This window comes from Muscardinus avellanarius (genome assembly GCF_963383645.1).
Source record: "Muscardinus avellanarius genome assembly, chromosome: 19".
NCBI lineage: Eukaryota > Metazoa > Chordata > Mammalia > Rodentia > Gliridae > Muscardinus > Muscardinus avellanarius.
In genome coordinates, this window is record NC_137805.1 from 42,301,264 (window position 1) to 42,323,457 (window position 22,194).

General features: G+C 49.3%; 2 protein-coding genes across 3 annotated transcripts in view; one reads left to right on the forward strand and one right to left on the reverse strand.

Moving 5' to 3' along the window:
• SAMHD1 (SAM and HD domain containing deoxynucleoside triphosphate triphosphohydrolase 1) overlaps nt 1-4,993 on the forward strand; it is a gene marked incomplete at both ends in the record, with an annotated part of 63,840 nt that extends 58,847 nt beyond the window's left edge. Inside the window, 2 exons of the mRNA XM_080716518.1 lie at nt 215-352; nt 4,892-4,993. Coding sequence (XP_080572644.1) covers nt 215-352; nt 4,892-4,993 — 240 coding nt within the window. The remainder of the gene's footprint in view (nt 1-214; nt 353-4,891) is intronic.
• Nucleotides 4,994-8,572: 3,579 nt separating this feature from the next.
• On the reverse strand, nt 8,573-21,655 carry TLDC2 (TBC/LysM-associated domain containing 2; the record flags this gene model as incomplete). 2 transcript variants are annotated; one of them, XM_080716869.1, is made up of 6 exons in its annotated part: nt 8,573-8,708; nt 9,918-9,991; nt 14,483-14,578; nt 18,688-18,840; nt 20,326-20,487; nt 21,623-21,655. In XM_080716869.1, the coding sequence occupies 6 exons, from the start codon at nt 21,653-21,655 to the stop codon at nt 8,573-8,575; spliced, it is 654 nt and encodes a 217-aa protein (XP_080572995.1). The 2 variants fall into 2 exon arrangements, with proteins under 2 accessions (XP_080572995.1, XP_080572996.1); XM_080716870.1 differs by lacking the exon at nt 14,483-14,578.
• Nucleotides 21,656-22,194: the final 539 nt, after the last annotated feature.

The following is a 22,194-nucleotide window of genomic DNA, read 5'->3' on the forward strand; positions in this document are numbered from 1 at the left end:
GGCTTCCAGGAACCCCAGTACCACCAAATAAATAAATAAACAAATAAACAAATAAACAAATAAAAAAGAAAAAGCATGGAGGATGTAGCTCAGTAGTAGAGTCGTCCTGGGTTCAATCCCCAGCACCAGAAAAAGCAAAAGGGCTCGCCGAGGCAGCGCTGATACCACTGCCGTGAATGCAGAATGACCCTGAGATTTTCTCTTTTCCAAAAAGGTTTCACAGCTTCTGCCAGAGAGGTTTGAAGAGCAGGTGATTCGAGTGTATTGTAAACAGAATGATGAAAAGAGTGTGTTTGATGCACAACAGCACTTTGTCCAGTGGTGTTCAGACAAAGACTTCAGCAAGCCCCAGGTAGGTGGCCGGTCGTTCGTATACTTTGTTCTTTTTTTTTTTTTTTTTTTTGGTGGTACTGGGGTTCCTGGAAGCCCTTCTACCTCCGGGCTACACTCCCAGACCTATTTTTATATATTTTTATTTGGAAACAGGGTCTCCTAAGCCAGCGCGGCTGGCTTCGAACCTGCGCGATCCTCCTGTCTCCGCCTCCCAAGTGCGGGGATTACAAGCGTGCGCCACCACGCCCGGCTTACTTTGTTCATTTTTTAATTTTAATTTTTTTTTGGAGGGTCTGGGGATGGAACCCAGGGGCATTTGACCTCTGAGCTACACCCCCTGCCCTATTTTTTATTCTTTATTTTGAAACAGGGTCTTACTAAGTTACGGAGGGACTCACTAAGTAGCTGATGCTGTCTGCGCGCCACGATCTTCCAATCTCAGCCTCCCGAATGCTGGGGTCACAAGCGTGCACCACCACCACTCCCGGCTTCCAAGAGATCTTTTTTGATAACTAGAGGTTGAAACCAGGGGCACTCTACCTCCAAGATACAACCCTAGTCCTTTTTATTAATTTATTTTATGTGTGTATGTGCTACTGGGGATGGAACCCAGGGGCATTCTACCTCTGAGCTACACCCCCAGCCCTATTTTTTAATCTTGATTTTGAAATAGGGTCTCACTGAGTTGCAAAAGGCCTCACTAAGTAGCTGAGGCTGTCTTCGAACCTTGTTTCTCCTGTCTCAGTCTCCCAAATGCTAGGATTACAAGCGTGCACCACCATGCCAGACTCATTTTTTAATTTGGAAACAGGATCTTGATAAATTGCTGAGACTGGCCTCAAACCTGCAATCCTCTTGTCCCAGTCTCACAAGTATTGGGGTTACAGTTATATATCATCATGCTTGGCTAGATTCTCACACTTTAAAAGGAAAGAAGGCAAAAACTATTTTCAAAACCATACCAAATGGCTCTAATGTATTCAGGAATTTACTTACTGATTCTCTATAATACTGGGCACTGAGGACAGTGCTAGGCAAGACCTCTGTCATTCCTAGCCCATAGTTTATTATCTCTCTTCCTTCTATCTATCAGCTATCTACGTACCTACCTACCTATCATCTACTTTTAGTATTTTTTTGTGGTACTGGGCATTGAACCTAGGGATATCCTACCACTGAGCTATCTCAGCTCTTTTTGTTTGTTTGTTTGTTTGTTTGTTTTTGCAGTACTACTGGGGATGGAACCCAGGGGCATTGTAACTCCGAGCTATACCCCTTTTTTTTTTTTTTTTGGTGGTGGTACTGGGGTCCTGGAAGCCCTTCTACCTCTCGGCTACACTCCCAGACCTATTTTTTATATTTTTTTAAATTTGGAAACAGGGTCTCTTAAGCCAGCAAGGCTGGCTCCGAACCAGCGCGATCCTCCTGTCTCCGCTTCCCAAGCGCAGGGATTACAAGCGTGCGCCACCACGCCCGGCTAATTTATATTTTTGAAACAGGGTCTCTTACGCTGGCGCGGCTGGCTTCGAACTTGCACGATCCTCCTGTCTCTGCCTCCCAAGCACAGGGATTACAAGCGTGCGCCATCATGCCCAGCTACCCCTATCTTTTAACCTTTTTATTTTTTGAAACAGGGTCTCACTGAGTTGTGAAGGGCCTCGCTAAGTAGCTAAGGCTCTCCACGAACCCAGATCCTCCAGTCTGCCTCCCGAATGCTGGGATTACAAGTGTGTACCACCATGCCTGGCTTTTTGCTTTTATTTTGAAATAGGGTCTCATTACGTTACTGCATGCTGACCTTGAACCTGAAATCCTCCTGTCTCAGCCTTTCATGTACTAGGATTATGTATGTGTACCACTGTGCCTAGCTCCCATTTGGAAGCATTTGGGAGGCTGAGACTGGAGGATCGCGGTTCCCGACAGCCTCAGCTACTTAGTGAGGCCCTTTGCAACTTAGTGAGACCCTGTTTCAAAATAAAGAATAAAAAACGGCAGGGGGGCCGGGCGTGGTGGCGCACGCTTGTAATCCCAGCATTCGGGAGGCTGAGACCTGGAGGATCGCGGTTCGCGGACAGCCTCAGCTACTTAGTGAGGTCCTCTGTAACTCAGTGAGACCCGGTTTCAAAATAAAGAATAAAAAATAGGGCAGGGGGTGTAGCCTGGAGGTCAAATGCCCCTGGGTTCCATCCCCAGACCCGCAAAAATAAAAAATAAAAAAATAAAAAAATAAAAAAAAATTAAAAAACGGCAGGGGGTTTAGCTCGGAGGTTGAATGCCCCTGGGTTCCAGACCTGCAAAAAAAAAAAAAAAATAGGGCTTGGGTGTAGCTTGGAGGCACAATGCCCAATCCCATTGGGAGTTGCCACTCTATCATGGTCCTAATAACAAAAGATAAAAGCGGTCCAGGCGCGGTGGCACATGCCGGTGTCCCAGGGCCTAGGAGGCTGAGATGGGAGAATCTGAGGCTTGAGATCATCCTCAGCAACCTAGTGAGACCCTGTTTCAAAACAAAAACTAAAAAGGGCTGGACGTATAGCTTGGAGGTAGAATACCCGTGTGTTAAGGCCCCAGCATCATGCTCCAAAAAAACAAAAAGCTCTATCAAGTCAGATCCATTGTAGTTCAGTGAATAAATTTAACATAGGGGCCAAAATTCAAGAGCCGAGAAGACAGTGACCCTCTCCTAGGAAGCCACAGCTCCCTGTGCAGAAAGAGTAGGAAGGAAATACCCTGGGTCCTCTGCTCCCTCTCATCTCATCCTCCATAAGCAAAACCAGACTAGAGGGTGATAGATGTGGGAGCTGGGCGGGTGGTTTACAGAGCCCTGGGATGCAGCCTGCGCAGAGGGAGAGCGAAAATCAGAGAGCAGGCTGACCAAGGAGAAGCCCAGCGGCCTTCCACAGACAGTCTAGTCCTGGTACAACAAGGGCTCTCAGAGATCCAGCCCCTTGCCTGTCACGGTGGCGCACACCTGCTCGTCCCATACTTGGGAGGCTGAGACAGGAGGATCACGGGTTCAGGTTCACATCCAGTTTCAGCAACTTAGTGAGGTCCTGTTTCCAAATAAAAAATAAAGTAAGGAAGCCAGCATGGTGGTACACACTTGTAATCCCAGCATTTGGGAGGGTGAGACCGGAGGATTGCGGTTCGTGGACAGCCTCAGCTACCTAGGCCTTCCGCAACTTAGACCCTTTTTCAAAATAAAGAATAAGAAATAGGGCAGGGGGTGTAGCTTGGAGGTCGAATGCCCCTGGGTTCAATCCTTAGGATCACAAAAAGAAAGAAAAAAACCCAACACCATCATAAAGAGAACCTATCTACACATTCTAGAACAGCTTAAGACAGTCCTGTTGGCGGGCCGTGGCCCTTACACGCTCAGCCTCAGGTGTCACTTGAGGCCAGCCCTCATTTTGACAGAAGGAGGTTATTCTACTGGAGTTTGTGCTGATGGGGTCAGAGTTAGGGCCTTTCTTTTTGAGTTAGGATCTGGCTTAGTTCTGAGGCTAGCCTTCAATTTGTGATCTCCCCACCTTAGTCTCCTGAGTCGCTGGGATTATAGGCATGCTCCAGCACACCCAGCTTAGAGATTTGATTACCAAGAACATTTCAGTTCAGCTCGTATGTATTGTCCTTCCTCTCATGCCATCTTGTAAACCTGGACAAGGTTTTGTCTTTTTTTTTTTTTTTTTTTGCTTCATAAGGAACCAGGCAAGAGAAAAGCGCAGGTACAACACAGCTTTTCACTCCCCCAGACAAACAAGGAAGAGTCTGTGTTCCCTGAAGGGGATAAGGGAAGCGCTCACAGGTGGGGCATCACTGGTGGCCTTTTCCACTGACGGTCCTTATCTTCTTAGGACTGTGGTATTTCTAATTGGACCCAAGCACAGCACTAATATAATTTTCAGTTGCCCAAGAATAAGTATATCTAGACGCAATCTATCTGCAAGCCTAAGTAGGCTATGTGTGGCTCAGAAATAAATTGATGGAAGCCGGGCGTGGTGGCGCACGCTTGTAATCCCAGCATTCGGGAGGCTGAGACCCGGAGGATCGCAGTTCGTGGGCAGCCTCAGCTACTTAGTGAGGCCCTCTGCAACTCAGTGAGACCCTATTTCAAAAAAAGGATAAAAAATAGGGCTGGGGGTGTAGCTCGGAGGTTGAATGCCCCTGGGTTCCATCCCCAGACCCGCAAAGAAAAAAAAAGAAAGAAAGAAAGAAAAAAGAAAGAAAGAAAGAGAGAAAGAAAGAAATTGATGGAGCTGGGCACAGTGGTGCACACCTATAATCCCAGTACCTGGGAATCTGAGGCAGGAGGATCACAGGTTTGAAGCCAGCCTCAGCAATTTAGTGAGGCCCTCAGCAACTTAGTGAGACCCTGTTACAATAAAAAACAAAAAGGGCTGGGGGTGTAGGTCAGGGGTAGAATGCCCCTGCGTTCAATCCCCAGTATGAAAGGAAGGAGGGAGGGAATAAAAGAGGGAGTGGAAAAAGCAAGAGAGAAAGCAAGCCAAGGATGGAAACTACCGTTCCTATTCCGTTTTTCTCTCCCTCTTCCCGGTAGGATGGCGATGTTGTAGCTCCACTTATAACACCTCGAAAACCAGACTGGAATCCCAGTCCAGACCGCTCTCGAGAGGCGTCCAAGAGGCTGAACTTTGAATGACGGCCAGTGTGCAAGTCTGCCGTGGTCGCTGACTCAAAGCCCCCCAGCACGGTTAGGTCAGGGCACTCGGGCGCAGCGCCGCCGTCAGCAGCCAGCGCGTTTTACTTTGCCTTTTGAATGTATACACATGCTGAAGATGAGTCATTTTTATTCAAAGAAAAAAAGGTATTGGGCAAATCTTGCTCTACATGCTATAAAAAGCATTACCTTACCTACTTTTAACATTAAAGCATTTCTCCTTTAATAGTCTATTTTTCTAGAATAACAATTCTTTTATCTACTCCGAACTCTTATGACAGATGATGGTATTTTGTTTGTTTTTTTGGTGGAACTGGGGATTGAACCCAGAGGTGTTCTACCTCTGAGCTGTACCCCAGCCTCTTTTATTTTTTTATTTTGAGATAGGGTCTCACTAAGCGCACACTGGCCTGTAACCTGCAGTTCTCCTGCCTCAGCTTCTCAAGTACTGGGATTACATGTACAACTGCATCTGACCACATTGGAATTAGAATTTGGAATTTTCATGAGCAGACATGGTAAAAAATAAGCAAGCTCTGGCCCCTGAGGAGGTACCATCACCCTGAGTTAGAGGATGGCACTCCTCAAATGACCTAAACATCAGTGAATGACATCTCCCCCCACCCGTCTAGCCTGTCAGCAGCAGTCGGGATAAACAGGCGCCGAGGCTGGGAGTGGCTTTATTTCTTGGGTATGAGAATCTGAGGGCTCTGGCCCCCTCCTTTTTTTTTTCCTTGGAGGTGCTGGAGATGAAACACAGGGCTTCTTGCAGCTAGGAAAGCACACTACCAGTCCTGGCCTCCACTTATGGAGAACATAAACCCCCTTTCGAGAGACCCTAGAGGCAGAGGGATCCTGCAAAGCAGGCTGTTCAGGGTGTGCCGCAGCTCCAGACTCAGGCAGCTTCTTTCCTAAATCTCACTGTCCTGGGCCTGCGGGCCTCTGCACTGCCCAGTGTGGAAAAGAAGTCCACTCCCAGCCTCTCTCCCTTTTATGCTGCTCAGGGTCACCCAGGGACTCTCCTTGGCACTGACCTCGCCTGGGAGTTCACAAGGCTGCCCTCACCCAGGCCGGTGACTGCCCAGTGGATCCCGGGTTCCCTCTGCACCCCAACGTCCCCAGCAGTGGCACGGGCGTCACCACATCTGAACAGTGCTCCTGCGCCCAGGGCACCTCCCTTACCCGTGTGTACAAGTCCATCCAGAGCAAAGTCTGGAGTTGGAGCCAAAGAGGGGGTGACCAGCGGGTGCTGGAGGTGCCGTGCAGTACGCCCCCGTGCCTCACTTCTGCGCAGATGGCCCCCTTGGCAGAAGTCTCCCCAGCAGACGGGAGCGGTAACCACAGACAACAGTGCCCGCGCGTTCACTCTCCACTCTAACCAGGCTGTTCTGTCCACACCGGGCATCCTGTCTTGCCAGCCCGCTCCACCCCTCAGTCGGACTTCAAGGGAGAGGAGAGCCCCTGGCACTCCTCCACCCTGCTGCAGTGTGCAGGCGGCTGCGCGTGGACTCTAGGGCGCAGGCCCAGCGCCTGCAAAACCTCCAGCAGAAACCACTGTCGGTCACCGCTTCCCGTGTCCAGACTCCAGGTGGAGAATGTACTGTTTTTTTTAATAAGGATGTTCTTTATTTCTATCAATGTTATTTTTAAACCATTGTGTTTTGCTATGGAATTTTATAATCCTAATATTGTATCATTGTGCTATCTGAGAAACAACTTGAATCCATCTCTCTGCCTCTTTTGTTACACACAAGGCCGCACTTTATGCTATTTACAACTCTTAATTATGAGAACGATGTGCCACTTACAAGGCTAAATTTTTCTTAGAAACATCTTGACTGTATAAAAATGGAGATTTTAACAGCTGACTCTCAGAGTTGTGGAATATTTCACTGTGAAGGGATGTGCGGGTTGCAGCGACGGGTGACCGTCGGGGAGGGAGGCCGTGAAGCTTCAGGAGCTCCCAGCCCGCGGCCTCCCCACGCTGCGGTGTGCCCCCGGCTTCCGGGCCAAGGAGTGTGCTCTGTAGCGCTCTGCCCAGGTGCCTCTCGGCTCCTCCACACTGTTGGGTCTGCGAGAGAGGATGCTGTAAACAAGGGCTTGGAAGCTGGTTTTCCCCATGCAGTAAGGGGAGTAACAGCAAGATTTCCCCTCAGCAGGAGCCAGGCACTGGCATGGGAAAGAATAAGGAGCTTCTTGGTGTGCAGAGCACCTATTGTGCCAGAAAAAATACCTCTTTTAACCTACAGAGGTTCAGCCTCTTTGACCAACTATGCGTATGTATGTATGTATGTATGTATGTGTTTTTTTTTTGTTGTTTTTTGCTGTACTGGGGATGGAACCCAGGGGCATTCTACCTCTGAGCTATACCCCCAGCCCTATTTATTATTATTTTGAGACAAGGTCTCACTGAGCTTCAAAGGGCCTCACTAAGTAGCTGAGGCTGTCCGCGAACCACAATCCTCCAGTCTCAGCCTCCCGAATGCGGGGATTACCAGCTCTGCACACTGCTCATTGTTGCTTTCGAATCTCCCTTGTGAAACGAAGCGATGGACTTGCAAGCGCCTGGCACCAAGGTTGTGCGCAGAAGAACCCTAGAGTTCTAGAATAGGCAGCAGAGCAAGAGGAGGCATGGTGCTGCTGGAGCCTCTAGTAGCTGCACTGGTGGAGTCCAGCTTTCTGGGGTTTGACAGTATTTCTTAATTCCTAAAACCTGTGTGTACGGGGGTATAGCTCAGGTAGAATGCCAGGAAAAATACCTCTGGGGTACTAGGTTCCATTCCCAGTACCAATAAATAAATAAATAAATAAATATAAAAATAAAAAGGCTGGGGATGTAGCTTGGAGGTGGAATGCACCTGGGTACAGACCCCCTACCCCCAAAAAATCCTGTTTTTATAAGAGAGAGAGTGTGTGTGTGTGTATAATATGTATATAGATATGTCCATGGAAAATTGGAAGGATATACAAGAAAATGTTACTGCTGAGAGGTTTAATGTTAGGCAGTTTACTTATTTATTTATTACTTATTTGTTTATTTAGCAGCACTGGGGCTGAACCCAGAGCCTCACACATAAGCAGGTGCTCTAACACTGGACCACATCCTCAGCCCTTTTATTTTCATTTTGAGACAGGGTCTCCCTCAGTTACCCAGGCAGGCCTCCGACTTGCGATTCTCCTGCCTCCGCCTCCCAAGTATCTGAGATTATAGATGTGTGCCACCACACCTGACAATTTATAATTTTTTTATGTCTTCTGAGTTTTTTACAACAAACATGTATTCATTGTAGATTCCTATTGATGGAATTCTCACAGGAGATTCTGTTTCTTTGGTGAGGTGTGAGTGTCTTTCACACCAGCAGAATTACTTCTGCAGGAGCACAGCCCCTGCCCCATCCCTGTCTTGGGTCCTCAGGCCACGTGGGGGCTGATGGCAGCCACAGTCACCACAGGGTACTTCACCAGCTGTGTCTGAGAGTGGCTGCCCTGCGTGAGGAAGCCTGGGCAGGATGCGTGAGCAGGTCTGAGTACCTGTTGCTCTGGAAGCTGCCCGCAGGGGCATCAGCTCAGAACCCAGGCCTCCAGCTCCTTGATGCAGAACTGCTCCTGCCGGGCCAGCACCTCATTGTTGAAGGTCGCGCAGGGGTGGCTTCCCCCATGATACAAGTCTCCATCCAGCCACAGTCCAAACTGGCCGCTAGAGAAGAGGAAGTGTGTGCCACAGTCACGGCTGCGACGTCAGGCCTTTGGGTCTACCACCGTCGGCCTCAGCCACGCCTCATGCCAGCCGGCTTTGGTTATTATCTTCCCTTGGTTTAATTTATCCTGAATTCAGGAGAACTCAGCACGCTGTTCCCTATGGAGTTTAGATTTAAAACTATTCAAGGGCTGGGTGCAGCGGTGCATGGCTGTAATCCCAGTACTTGGGAGGCTGAGACGAGAGGATCACAGGTTCGCAGCCAGACTACGCAACATAGACTGTTTCAAAGAAAACAATAAAATAGGGCTGAGGGTATAGCTCAGAAATAGAATGTCCCTACATTTAATCCCTACTACCACCGAAGAAGAGGAGGAGCAGCTATTCAAGGATTTTATTACTCATTTATTTATTTATTTATTTATTTATTTATTTATTTTTGGTACTGGAAATGGAATCTAAGGGCATTCTAACTCCTAGTTAAACCCCAGCCCTATTTTATTATTTTTATTTTGAAACAGGATCTTGCTAAATTGCTAAGGCTGTCCTCAAGCCTTCAATCCTCCTGTGTCAACCTCCCAGGTACTGGGATTGCAGGCATGTGCCACCATGCCTGGCTGAATTCCAGAATTGAAGTGGACATACACAGCGATGCGTCTGTTACCACAGTCCAGTTTTGGAACGTGTGGAACATTTTCTGATCTCTATATTTGATAGAAAACCCAGACTGGAGCCAAGAGGTGAATGTCTGCAAATCAGCAATGGCTGATATGTCTGTGTCAAGTTGCTATCAGTGGGAACTTTGGGGGCAGATGGAAAATCAAAGAATCTGGCGTGAAGCTAATCAAGCAAGGCTTGCCCTTGGGGCAAAGCATGTTGGTGTGCCTGAATTTGAAGGTCACGCCTGGAAGAGCCCAGGCTTTCTTCCTCTAACTCCCTTTCTGGCTTTTAGCCTGGCATGGTGGCACACACCTTAATCCTAGTAAAATTTGATGGGGAAGTTTGTGCATCCTTTGGCTTCAATCCTTGACTTGGGGTGGGGCTGAGAGGGTCAGCCAAGGTCAGGCAATAATTTGGAGGGAAAAGCCTGCAAGCAAGCACCAGCCTCAGGTTGGTCTGGGGCAGCCATGCCCAGAAGTTAAGGGAGGGAAAGGGGCTGGAATGGCGGCCACCTCGAGACTCAGGACTTGGGTGGCCAGAGACACGCACCTGCCACTGCCCATCATCAGGGAATCCACGTCTCCTTTCACGAAGAAAGAGTTGCTTCCTGTCCACTTGAAGACCTGGGGCAGGGGAAGGCTCAGGGTCAGCTGGGAAGTCCTGCCCTTGCAGTCTGTCTGCAAGCCACTGGGGGGCAGTGTTGTGGCAGGAACAGAGCCTCCAGGGCCGGCGAGCCGCCCTCTGGGCTGGGGCTGTGAGGTTTGTCTCCTTGGACTTTGCCCCAGAGTCCAAGGTTTTTTACCCTATGGTTTCAATTCCCACAGCCTTGAAGCGCCTTTGCTCTGAAAATAGAACAAAACCTCCAAGGCTTTCTTCTGGCAAAGTTGGAAAGAAGAGGGGAAAAGTCAAGTCCAAGCCAGGAGCTGGGGATAACCGCCATTAACTGACTCATCATCTTGCCCTGGTGGGCACATTATGCCTACCTCTCGCCCAGGTCACAGGACTTGGGGGCTCTGAACACACCCACTGCCACCCGCGCTGTCCTGCCCGGGCACCCATCCTTCCCCGAGTCATGGTCTCTGGACTCTCTCTATACAACAGTCTGCCCCAGTCCATTTCCACGCACAACCTGAATGTCTACGCAGAAGCTAAATCATGCTGCCGCTCCTGCAGAAACCCCTCCCAGGGCCTCCTGCCACGGGGTAAGATCTGAGTCCTTGCGTGGCCCGGAGCCACCTGCCCTGATTTTCCCTCCAGCCTCTTCTCCTCTTAGTGATGGCATTTAAGCTACACTGGCCGCTCCGTCTCTGGAGCACCCAAACCTCTCTCCTGCCTTAGGAGCCTCGGTCTACAGGGGCTCGCTTCTCCTGGAGAGGGTCCTGGGCCTCCCTACCTGAGTAGCTCCTCCAGCCCGTTTTTACTTTGTCAGCACTCACCCCTCTCTGAGATGGCCCCGTCTGCATCAGTGTGCCCGTACAGAATCCACTAAACAAGTTCTAAGAGGCATGCCCTGATTAGATACTTATTGAATCAATAAACTATTCAAGAGTTAATTTAGGCAGTAAAAGGTTTTGTTTTGTTTGCAGTACTGGGGCTCAAACCCAGGGGTGCTCTACCATTGAGCTACAGCCATCACCCTTTTATTTAATCTTACATTTATTTATTCATTGTGGTATTGGGGCATGAACCCAGGGGTATTCTACCTCCGAGCTACACCTCCAGCCTTATTTATTTACTTTTACTTTTTTGTGTGGGTCTGGGGGATGGTCAGGGGCGTTTGACCTCCAAGCTACACCCCCTGCTATTTTATATTTATTTTGAAACAGGGTCTCACTGAGTTGCAAAGGGCCTCACTAAATAGTAGCTGAGGCTGTCCATAAACCACAATCCTCCTGTCTCAGCCTCCCAAATGCTGGGATTACAAGTGTGGGCCACTATACCTGGCTATTTTCTATTCTTTATTTTGAAACAGGGTCTCAGTAAATTGTGGAGGGCTTCAATAAGTAGCTGAGGGAGGCTGTGAACCTGCAAGCCTCCTGTCTCAGCCTCCCAAGTACTGGGATTACAAGCATGTGCCACCACGCCCAGCTTATTTTTATTTTGAAATAGGGTCTAGCTGAGTGTAGTGGTGCATGATTATAATCCCAGCATTCAGGAGGCTGAGACCAGAGGATCACAGTTTGCGGACAGCCTTAGCTACTTAGTGAAGTCTTCCACAACTTACTGAGACCCTGTTTCAAAATAAAGAACAAAAAATGGGGCAGGGAGGTGTAGCTTGGAGGTCAAAAGCCCCTGGATTCCAGACCCAAAGGAAAAAAAAAAAAGAAATGGGGTCCTGCTAAGTTTGAGCACTGGCCTCAAAATGTCCAGCCTGCCTCAGCCTCCTGAGTCTCTGGCATTATCGGTGTGTGCCACTGCTCCCGGCAGTAATAGGATTTTTTTTTTTTTTTTTTTTTTTTTTTTTTGGTGGTACTGGGGATGGAGCCCAGGGGCCTTCTACCTCCGGGCTATATTCCCAGACCTATTTTATATTTTTTATTTGGAAACAGGGTCTCTTAAGCCAGCGCGGCTGACTTCGAACCAGTGCGACCCTCCTGTCCCAGCCTCTCAAGTGCAGGGATTACAAGCGTGCACCACCATGCCCGGCTATAAAAGGATTTTTAAAGAACCACAAAAGTATTGTTGCCTATAATTACTTGCCAAAATGCTAAGCAACCAAAGGGTTTTTAGTAAGATTAGAAAACACTAATAACTGAGACAGGAGGATCACACGGATTTGAAGCCAGCCTCAGCAACTTAGTGAGACCCTGGTCTGGGAGTATACCCCAGAGGTAGAAAGCCTCTGGGTTCCACCCCCAGTACCACCAGAAAAAAAAAAAAAAAAAAAAAAAAAGAATAATAAGAGACCAGGAAAAGACAACAGTCAATGCTTCCTCTACTTTCTCAAGGACATGACCTTCAGACTTGAAAGACTAAGATAAATATTGCTACAGAGGAAACGAAGACGAGTTCCTGGTGCTGCTTGGAGTAGCTATCTAGTCAGAGTATTGGGAATTCATGAAAAAGACAGTAAGTACCAAAAGGCCAAAGGTAGTCAAGAATTAACCTTTTTTTTTTTTTTTTTTTTTTGTGTGTGTGGTACTGGAGATGGAACCCAGGGGCTTTCTACCCCTGGGCTATACTCCCAGACCTATTTTATATTTTATTTGGAAACAGAGTCTCACTAAGTTGCTGAAAGCCTCACTAAGTAGCTGAGGCTGGCTTTGAACCTGTGTGATCCTCCTGTCTCAGCCTCCCAAGGGCTGGGATTACAAGCGTGCGCCACCACGCCTGGCAGAATTAACCAATTTTTTTTTTTTTTTTTTTTTTTTTTTTTGGTGGTACTAGGTGGAACCCAGGGGCTACCTCTGGGCTATATACTCCCAGACTTTTTTTTTTTTTTTTTTTTTTTTTTTGTGGGTCTGGGGATGGAACCCAGGGGCATTCGACCTCCGAGCTACACCCCCTGCCCTATTTTTTTTTTTTTTTGAAACCGGGTCTAACTGAGTTGCAAAGGGCCTCACTTAGTAGCTGAGGCTGTCCGCGAACTGCGATCCTCCGGTCTCAGCCTCCCAAATGCTGGGATTACAAGCGTGCGCCACCACGCCTGGCTCCTCCCAGACCTATTTTATATTTTATTTGGAAACAAGGTCTCACTAAGTAGCTGAGGCTGGCTTCAAACCTGTGCGACCCACATGTCTCAGCCTCCCAAGCGCTGGGATTACAAGCATGCGCCACCACGCCTGGCTACAAAAAAAATTTTTTAAGCTGGGTGCTGTATCACATGCCTGCAATCCCAGCACCTAGGAGGCTGAGACAGGAGGATCACAGGTTTGAGGACAGCCTTAGCGACACAGAAAAAGATGCTGTTTCTTTCTTTTTTCTTTTTCTTTCTTCTTCTTTTTTTTTTTTTTTTTTTTTTTTTTTTTTGCAGTGCTGGGTATGGAACCCAGGGGCATTCTACACCCCCCAGCCCTATTTTTTATTCTTTATTTTTGAATCCGGGTCTCACTAAGTGGCAAAGGGCCTCACTAGTAGCTGAGGCTGTCTGTGAATCACGATCCTCTGGTCTCAGCCTCCCAAAGGCTGGGATTACAAGCGTGTGCCACCAAACCTCTGCAGTGGTTTCTTTTAAAGATAGGCAGGAGCCAGGCGTGGTGGCGCATGCTTGTAATCCTAGCATTTGGGAGGCGGAGACTGGAGGATCATAGTTCATGTCCAGCCTCAGCTACTACTTAGGCCCTTTGCAACTAATTGAGACCCCGTTTCAAAATAAAGAATAAAAAATATAGCCGGGCGTCATGGAGCAGGCTTATAATCCCAGCATTTGGGAAGCTGAGACAGGAGGATCACGGTTCATGGACAGCCTCAGCTACTTAGGCCCTTTGCAACTCAGTGAGACCCTGTTTCAAAATAAAGAATAAAAAATAGGGCTGGGGGTGTAGGTCAGAGGTAGAATGCCCTTGGGTTCCATCCCCAGTACCTTAAAAAAAAAAAATGATGGGCAGGAGCCGGGCGTGGTGGTACACTATGCCTGTAATCCCAGTACTTGGGAGGCTGAGACAAGAGAATGGCAGGTTCAAGGCCAGCCTCAGCAGCTTAGTGAGGCCCTCAGCAACTTAGTGAGACTGTGTTTCAAAATAAAAAACAAGCCAGGCGTGGTGGCGCACACTTGTAATCCCTGTGCTTGGGAGGCAGAGACAGGAGGATCGCACAGGTTCGAAGCCAGCCATGCTGGCTTAAGAGACCCTGTTTCCAAATAAAAATATAAAAATAGGTCTGGGAGTGTAGCCCGGAGGTAGAAGGACTTCCAGGAACCCCAGTACCACCAAAAATAAAATAAAAAATAAAACAGGACTGGGAGTGTAGCTCAGAGATAGAATGCCCCAGACTTCCTTCCCCAGAACCACAAAATGAATAAATAAATAAATAATAAAATAAGTAACTAAAGATAGGCAGGCCAGGGGAATGCTTACCCAACACCGCCCTGCTTCCTTCCCCTGCAGCCCCTCCATGGGAGGGAGCTGGGGGCTGTGCCCTGCCCGGGTGCCTCCCCGGGGCGTGGGCAACCTCACCTTCAGCTGTGGGGAGAAGGAGAAGAGGAACGTCTCGCCGGTGCCATAGAAGCCTTTGCTGAGCCGGATAGCCGCGGAGGAGAAGGCGCCAAACACCTGGAAAGCAGGAAGGCGGGTGTTGGGTTGGGAGGGAGCTGGGGGCCTCGGGCTCATCCTGGAGGACAGGGGAGCCAGCACCCCTCCCCTGAACCACCCCAGGAGCGCTTGCGGGGTGCCTCTGCATGGTCAGGGTCCTCCTATCTTCTCTCTCTCTCTCTCTTTTTTTTTTTTTTTTTTTTTTTTTTTTGTGGTACTGGGGTTCCTGGAAACCCTTCTACCTCCAGGCTACACTCCTAGACACCTATTTTTTATATTTTATTAAATTTGGAAACAGGGTCTCTTAAGCCAGCGCGGCTGGCTTCGAACCTGCGCGATCCTCCTGTCTCCGCCTCCCAAGCGCGGGGATTACAAGCGTGTGCCACCACGCCCGGCCTCCTATCTTCTCTTAAATGTACTTTTTGTGTGTGTGTGGTACTGAGGATGGAACCCAGGGGCATTCTACCTCCAAGCTACACCCCCAGCCCTATTTTTTTTATTCTTTATTTTGAAACAGGGTCTCACTGAGTTGTGAAGGGCCTCACTGAGTGGCTGAGGCTGTCCTCAAACCGTGATCCTCCTGCCTCAACCTCCGGAATGCTGGGATTACAAGCGTGCGCCGCCACGCCCGGCTTAAATGTACTTTTTACTAGTCCTTCTAGATGTTATAGTGAAGCAGACAGGAAACAAAATAAAGCTGTCCCCCAGATCTCCCTTTTTCCTTCCCAAGATAATTTGTCTTGACATTTTGGTGCATTTTCTTCCAGAAACTTTAATGCCTTTGTACAAAAGTGAGGTCCCCTGTGACGTATGTCTCATACACTGCTTCCCTTGCTTTTCTCCATACTTGTCAAACATGTGGACATGTTCAAAACACAGTAGGATCCCTCCATCTAGACCCAACAAGCCTAAGGGTGTTCACTAGATTTGGTCTCCTTAGACATATCTCCAACCCATTTGAAAGTTAAGTAGCAACCAGGCGTGGCACACTTGTAATTCCAGGGTTTAAGGATCCTGGTTCGTAGCCAGCCTCAGCTACTACTTAGTGAGGCCCTTAAAAACTCAGTGAAACCCTGTTTCCAAATAAAGCATAAAATAGGTCTAGGAGTATAGTCCGGAGGTATAAAACAAAAAACAAAACAAAAAAAAACCCTGGGTTCCACCTGGGTTCCACAGGGTTTTTTCCAAACAGGGCTGGGGGTGTCCTTCAGAGGTAGAATGCCCCTGGGTGCCATTCCCAGTACCTCAAAAAAAAAAAAAGAAAAAGAAAAAGAAAATTAGTTCTACTCCTAAGAGCGGGGACTTTCTCTTACATAACCACAGTACTATCACACCTGAGAGAATTAGCAGTAATATGTATGTATACACATACACTGTAATAATAAAAATAAAGTCTTGTTTAAAAAAGTGGGGTCTCACTAAATTGCACAGACTAGCCTCAAACCTGTGATCCTCCTGATTCAGCCTCCCAAGTACTGAGATTACAGGTGTGCGCCACAATGCCCAGCTATATTAATTCTATAATATTATCTAGTAGCCAGTTCCTATCCTATTTTCTCCAGTCATCCCAAGGATACCCTTCATATTTTGCTTTAAAAAGAAAACCCAGATGCCGGGCGTGGTGGCGCACGCTTGTAATCCCTGCTCTTGGGAGGCAGAGACAGGAGGATCGCGCAGGTTCGAAGCCAGTCGCGCTGGCTTAAGAGACCCTGTTTCCAAAAAATAAAAAAGTATAAAATAGGTCTGGGAGTGTAGCCCGGAGGTAGAAGGGCTTCCAGGAACCCCAGTACTGCCAAAAAGAAAAAAGAAAAAAAAACGAAAAAAGAAAACTCAAGCTGGGCATGGAAATGCACACCTAGTACCTGGGAGGCTGAGACAGGAGAATCACGGGGTTGCCACCAGACTCAGCAACTTAGCAAGATCCTGTTTCAAAATGAAAAGTAAAATAGGGCTCAGAGGTAGAATGTCCCTGGAGTCCATTCCCAGTGTCCTCCCCCCCCACACACAAGAGAAAACCTATTTAATAGCAATGGTTAAATTAACTTCATGTTTCATGCCTGCCTGATATTTCACTGTATAGAGTGAAATTTAATTTACTCTATGGAGGAACTATAATTGACCTAACCATCTTCCTCTCCTGGGATACTTAGGTGGCTACAGACTTTCACCATTATAAAAAGTGCTGAACCCAGGCGTGGTGGCGCACGCTTGTAATCCCCGCGCTTGGGAGGCTGAGACAGGAGGATCGCACAGGTTCGAAGCCAGCCTCAGCTACTTAGTGAGGCTCTCAGCAACTTTTAGTGAGACCCTTTTTCCAAATAAAATATAAAATGAGTCTGGGAGTATAGCCCGGAAGTAGAAAGCCTCTGGATTCCACCCCCAGTACCACCAAAAAGAAAAAAGAAAAAATGCTGAAGCCGGGCATGGTAGTGTACATTTGTAATCCCAGCATTTGGGAGGCTGAGACAGGAGAATCACGAATCGCAGACAGCTTCAGCTACTTAGTGAGGCCCTTTACAACTCAGTGAGAACCTGTTTCCAAATAAAGAATAAAAAATAGGGCTGGGGGTGTAGCTTGAAGGTGGAATGCCCCTGGGTTCCATCCCCAGTACTGCAAAATTAAACAAATAAATAAATAAATAAACAAACAAACAGTGCTGAGCTGGGTGTGGTGGTACATGTACTTAGGAGGTTGAGACGGTACTTAGGTCCCAGTACTTAGGAGGTTGAGACAGGAGGATCACAGGTTCATGGCCAGACTCAGCTACTTAGAGAGCCCCTCTGCAAATCAATGAGACTCTGTTTCAAAGTAAAGAATAAGGCCAGGAGTGGTGACACACCCTTGTATGTAATCCCAGCATTCAGGAGGCAGAGGCCAGAGGATCCTGGTTCACGGACAGCCTCAGCTACTTAGCGAGGCCCTTTGCAATTCAGTGAGACCCTGTTTCAAAGTAAAGAATAAAAAATAAAGCTGGGGTATAGCTTGGAGGTAGAATGCCCTTGGGTTCCATCCCCAGTACCAGACACACACACACACACACAAAGAATAAAAAAGTAGGGCTAGGGGTGCCTCTCAGAGGTAGAATGCACAAGTTCCATTCCCAGTACTGCAAAAATAAATAAATAAATAAATAAATAAATAAATAAATAAATAAATGTGTGGAATGTAGCTCAAAAATAGAAAACCAGCCTGGTGTGGTGCTCATGCCTTTAATTCCTGTACTCGGGAGGCTGAAGCAGGAGGATTACAGGTTTGAAGACAGCCCCAGCAAAGTAGTGGGGCCAACAACCTAGTGATATTTTGTTTCAAAACAAAAAATATAAAGGACTGAGGGTGTAGTTTGGAGGTAAAATCGCAAAAAGTAAAATAAAATGCAATAAATTAAAATAAGGTAGAATATCTTAGTTTAAGCCCTAGTGCTATTAAAAAAAAAAAAAGTAAAGCAAACAGTGCCGAATGCGCCAGGCAGGATCGGCGGGGGGCGTGGGGAGCGCGCTTTCGGCTTAATATTAGGAGGAACTTCCTCAGAGGCAGCAGGGCCCTGTCACAAAAGGGGCTCTGTCTGGAGCAAGAGCGCTTCCTTGGCCCTTGGGCAGGACGTAATTCTGTTGGCATTTGGAGACAAACAGCCCTGCCCACGTGGGGTCCCAGAGGCCCCTCCCAGCTCTCGTATAATCTTTCCACAGGTCAGCACTTGAAACCAGCTCCCAATCCCACCCCTCTTCTGCTTGGAGATTCCTGGTGCCTGGAAGTCCACCATTGAGACACCATCTGGCTTCAGGTGTCGCCTGTGGCTGCCTCCTCCGACGCCCTCCCTCCCCGTCCACTCTTCCCGCACCGGTTGATGTTTTCAGAGCACGCACTGAGCGTGGAGGTGTCACCTGCTTAAAATCCCTCCTTAGTTTCTTGTGCTTCTGAGAACAATGATGCAGTTTGCATTTATGATCGAGTGACTTCATGGCAGCATCCTCCGCCCCCCACTGGCTCGAGAGGGCTGGGACGGGTCTGTGTTGATCCTGCCCTTTTCCACGCCTGCCCACGCTCACAGAAGGACAAGTGAGCCACTGGCTCTGAATGGGTGAATCGTGGAGCCATCATCGGTGTCACCTCTCCTCCAGGCCCAGCTCACCTGCCCGTCCTGGTCCCTCAGTAGCAGCAGCACAGGCCCCCTGCGGCCCTCCATCTGCCGGTACAGGCTCCGCAGGCTGAAGCCGTCCCGCGATGTGCAGAAAGCCAGGCTCCAGGGCTGGCCGGTGACCCTCGGGGGGAGGTGGAGGCTGAGCTGGGAGCAGGGCTGGGGGTGAGTGAGGGAGCCTCGTGCCGCCCCTCCCCGTAACCATGAGGCTCAGAAGGAGGGGAGCAGACGGACCACTCAGACACGCTGCTCTCCGCTCCCCAACTCCACGCTGTCGGCGGTAGCCCTTGGAGACAGGAGTTTCGTTCCCATTTTATGAGTGAGGACACTGGCTCAGCAACCCAAGCCCACACGGAGAGTGAGTGTCAGAGCCAGGTCCGGTCCTGCTCCCCTCGGTCACGCTGGCCCCAGGGCCAGAGGACAGGTGAGATGCTGAGCCCTCCTCCTGGCCCGGCTCATCCCACTCTGCCTGGCTTTAGTGTGGCCGCACGCTGGTTCCCTCCTAGAACAGGCATCTTTCCCCAAGTCCCCAACCTCAGCCCAGCACAGAGGCGCTGCGAATGGCAGTGGATGGTTGTGTGTGTGTGTGTGTATTTTTTGATGGTACTGGGCATTGAACTCAGAGGCTACCTCCAAGCTACCACCTAGCCTTTTTTTTTTTTTTTTTTTTTTTTTTTGGTGGTACTGGGGATGGAACCCAGGGGCATTTTACCTCTGAGATAAACCTACACTCCTATTTTTTTTTCTTTTTTTCTTTTCTGTTTTTTTTTTTTTTTTTTTTTTTTTTTTGTGGTACTGGGGTTCCGGAAGCCCTTCTACCTCCGGGCTACACTCCCAGACCTATTTTATACTTTTTTTAGTTTTTGGAAACAGGGTCTCTTAAGCCAGCATGGCTGGCTTCGAACCTGTGCAATCCTCCTGTCTCCGCCTCCCAAGCACGGAGATTACAAGAGTGTGCCACCACACCCGGCTATTTCTTTATTTTGAAATAGGGTCTTACTAAGTTGCTGAGGATGGCCATGAACCTGCGATCCTCTGGTCTCAGCTTCCCAAATACTAGGATTACAAGTGTGCACCTGTGCACCATCACACCCAGTTTATTTCTTGTTTTGAAACAAGGTCTCTGCTAGGTTGCTTAGGGACTTGCTGAATTACTGAGACTGTTCTCAAACCAGCAATCCTCTTGTTTCAGCTTCCCAAATACTAGAATCACAGGTATGTGTCACTACACCTGACCCTAGGAATGGTTTTACTAGAAAGAAAAGGAAGGAACAGGTATTGTAGTGCACAGTTGTAATCCCAGTACTTGGAAGGCTGAGATAGGAGGATCGCAAGTTCGCAGCCAGCCTCAGCTACTTAGTGAGGCCCTCCACAACTTAGAGGGGCCCTGTTTCAAAATTAAGAATAAAAATTGGGCTGAGGGTATAGCTTGGAGGTGGAATGGCCCTGAGTTCCATCTCCAGTTCCGAAAGATAAAAACAAAACAAAAACCAAAGAGATGCCTGGAGAGCAGACTTGACTGGCCCAAGGAGACATGGTGAGCTGGAGCCAGGTGGTGGCCCAGGTTCCTGGGTGTGACTGGGGGAGAGGAGGCCGAGAGCTGAAGTCCTGGCACAGGGGCAGGGCCCGAACCTGCCTAATCTCCGAGGCACCCAGAACCTGGCTGGCTTCTGTCAGCTGGGGCTCCGCGGGCTCTTCGGGGGCAGGGGCTTGGGCTGCCTCCTCCTCCTCCTCCTCCTCCTCCTCCTCTTCCTCACCATCCTCCCCTGACGGGGTGTCCTCCACCTGGCAGGGCTGTGAAGACACAGGAGGCCGGCTTGCACATTCCCTGGCCAGGCCTGGCAGCCACCTCACGCTGGCCCAGCCAAGCAGCTGGGCAGTGCCCACCACAGACCCCCGCGGCCAGCAAGGTTGGCGACTTTACTCTGGCTGCCTCTTTACTCTGGACCCGGGTGAATGCCAGGCGGAGTTCTAGATGTGGGTGGGGAGGGCGGCTCAGCCACAGGGACTTGATAGGACGACAGAAACCGCAAGGACGGTGACAACCGACACTGACGCAGCCAGAGGTGCCAGGCCCGGGTGCTGTGCTGGCTGTGCGTGATCTGCTGGGCTCTCCCTCTGCAGCCTAAGGACATGCTTCTCCTGTCTCCATTGCAGGAAGGAAGCCGGCGACACGCGGTACGTGCCCGTGTTTGTGTCCCTGCGATTGTGCTTCAAAGAGAGTTGTGGAGGTAAGTCATGTGTGGGGTCAGTGTGAACGTGTGCGGGATCAGTGGGTTTTTGTTTGTTTTTGTTTTTGGTGTGGGGGATTGTACTCAGGCATTCTGCCTCTGAGCTATAACCCCAGCCCTATTTTTAACTATTTTGAAACAGTGTCTCACTCAGTTGCAGAGGACCTCACTAAGTAGCTGAGGCTGGCCGCAAACTTGCGATCCTCCTGTCTCAGCCTCCCAAGCGCTGAGATCACCAGCGCGCACCACCACGCCCGGCGTGTCAGTGTGCTTTGAGGGTGAGCCGGGACGATAATGTGTGTATCAGTGGCATGGGTACTGGTGGAGTCATCCATGCAGCTGAGCGTCCACTCTGCACCAGGTGCGTGTGAGTGTGTGTGCGTGTATGTACACATGCGTGCAGGCCTGCACACCATGACTTCAGGCTGTTAGGAGGAGAGAGCTACCGGAGGAGACACAAGACTCGCCCCCAGCCCGGCCCTGCGCCACCTGCAGGAGGAGACCCAGAGTCAGCGCTGTCCCCCTGAAGGTCAAGGATGGGCCGGGGCACTAAGGCCCCAGGTGCCCCAGCTGGCCCTTGCTCTAACCCCCAGCCAAGTGGGGAGGGACCTGAGAGGGGGACAAATCCCTCTGCCTGCAGCCCTGGCCCAGGACCCTCCCTGCCCGAGAGCTCACCCTCAGCCGCACCAGACCCTTACCAGCCGCGTGTACCGCCAGCCCAGACCTTTCATCCTCTGGCCCAGCAGAGCCCAGCTTGGAGCCGCCTCAGCCCTGTCGGGAGGAAGTGCGGTGACAGAGGACTGCAGATGATGGGGAGGGGCCTGGGGCACACCCAGCAGCCTTTGCTCCCAATCAACAGTCGCCCCCAGGTCCAGCGGCCACTGGGTGGGTCTGGGAGCAACTCGGCATTGGAGGCCTCATTGATAACATTAGAACACATTAGCCATGTGCAATAAATTCTAGTCATGCCAGGTGTGGTGGCGTATGCTTGTAATCCCAGTATTTGGGAGGCTCAGAAAGGAGAACCGCAGGTTCAAGGCCAGCCTCGACAATTTAATGAGGCCCTTAGTAACTCAGCAAGACCCTGCTTCAAAATAAAAAATAAAATAGGGCTAGGAGTGTATATCAGAGGTAGAATGCCCCTGGGTTCACCAGTACCTCAAAAAAATAAAGATAAAAATAAAAACAAAAAGGAGCCAGGCATGGTGGTACATACCTGTAATCCCAATACTCAGAAGGCCGAGACAGGAGAATCCCAAGTTGAAGGCCA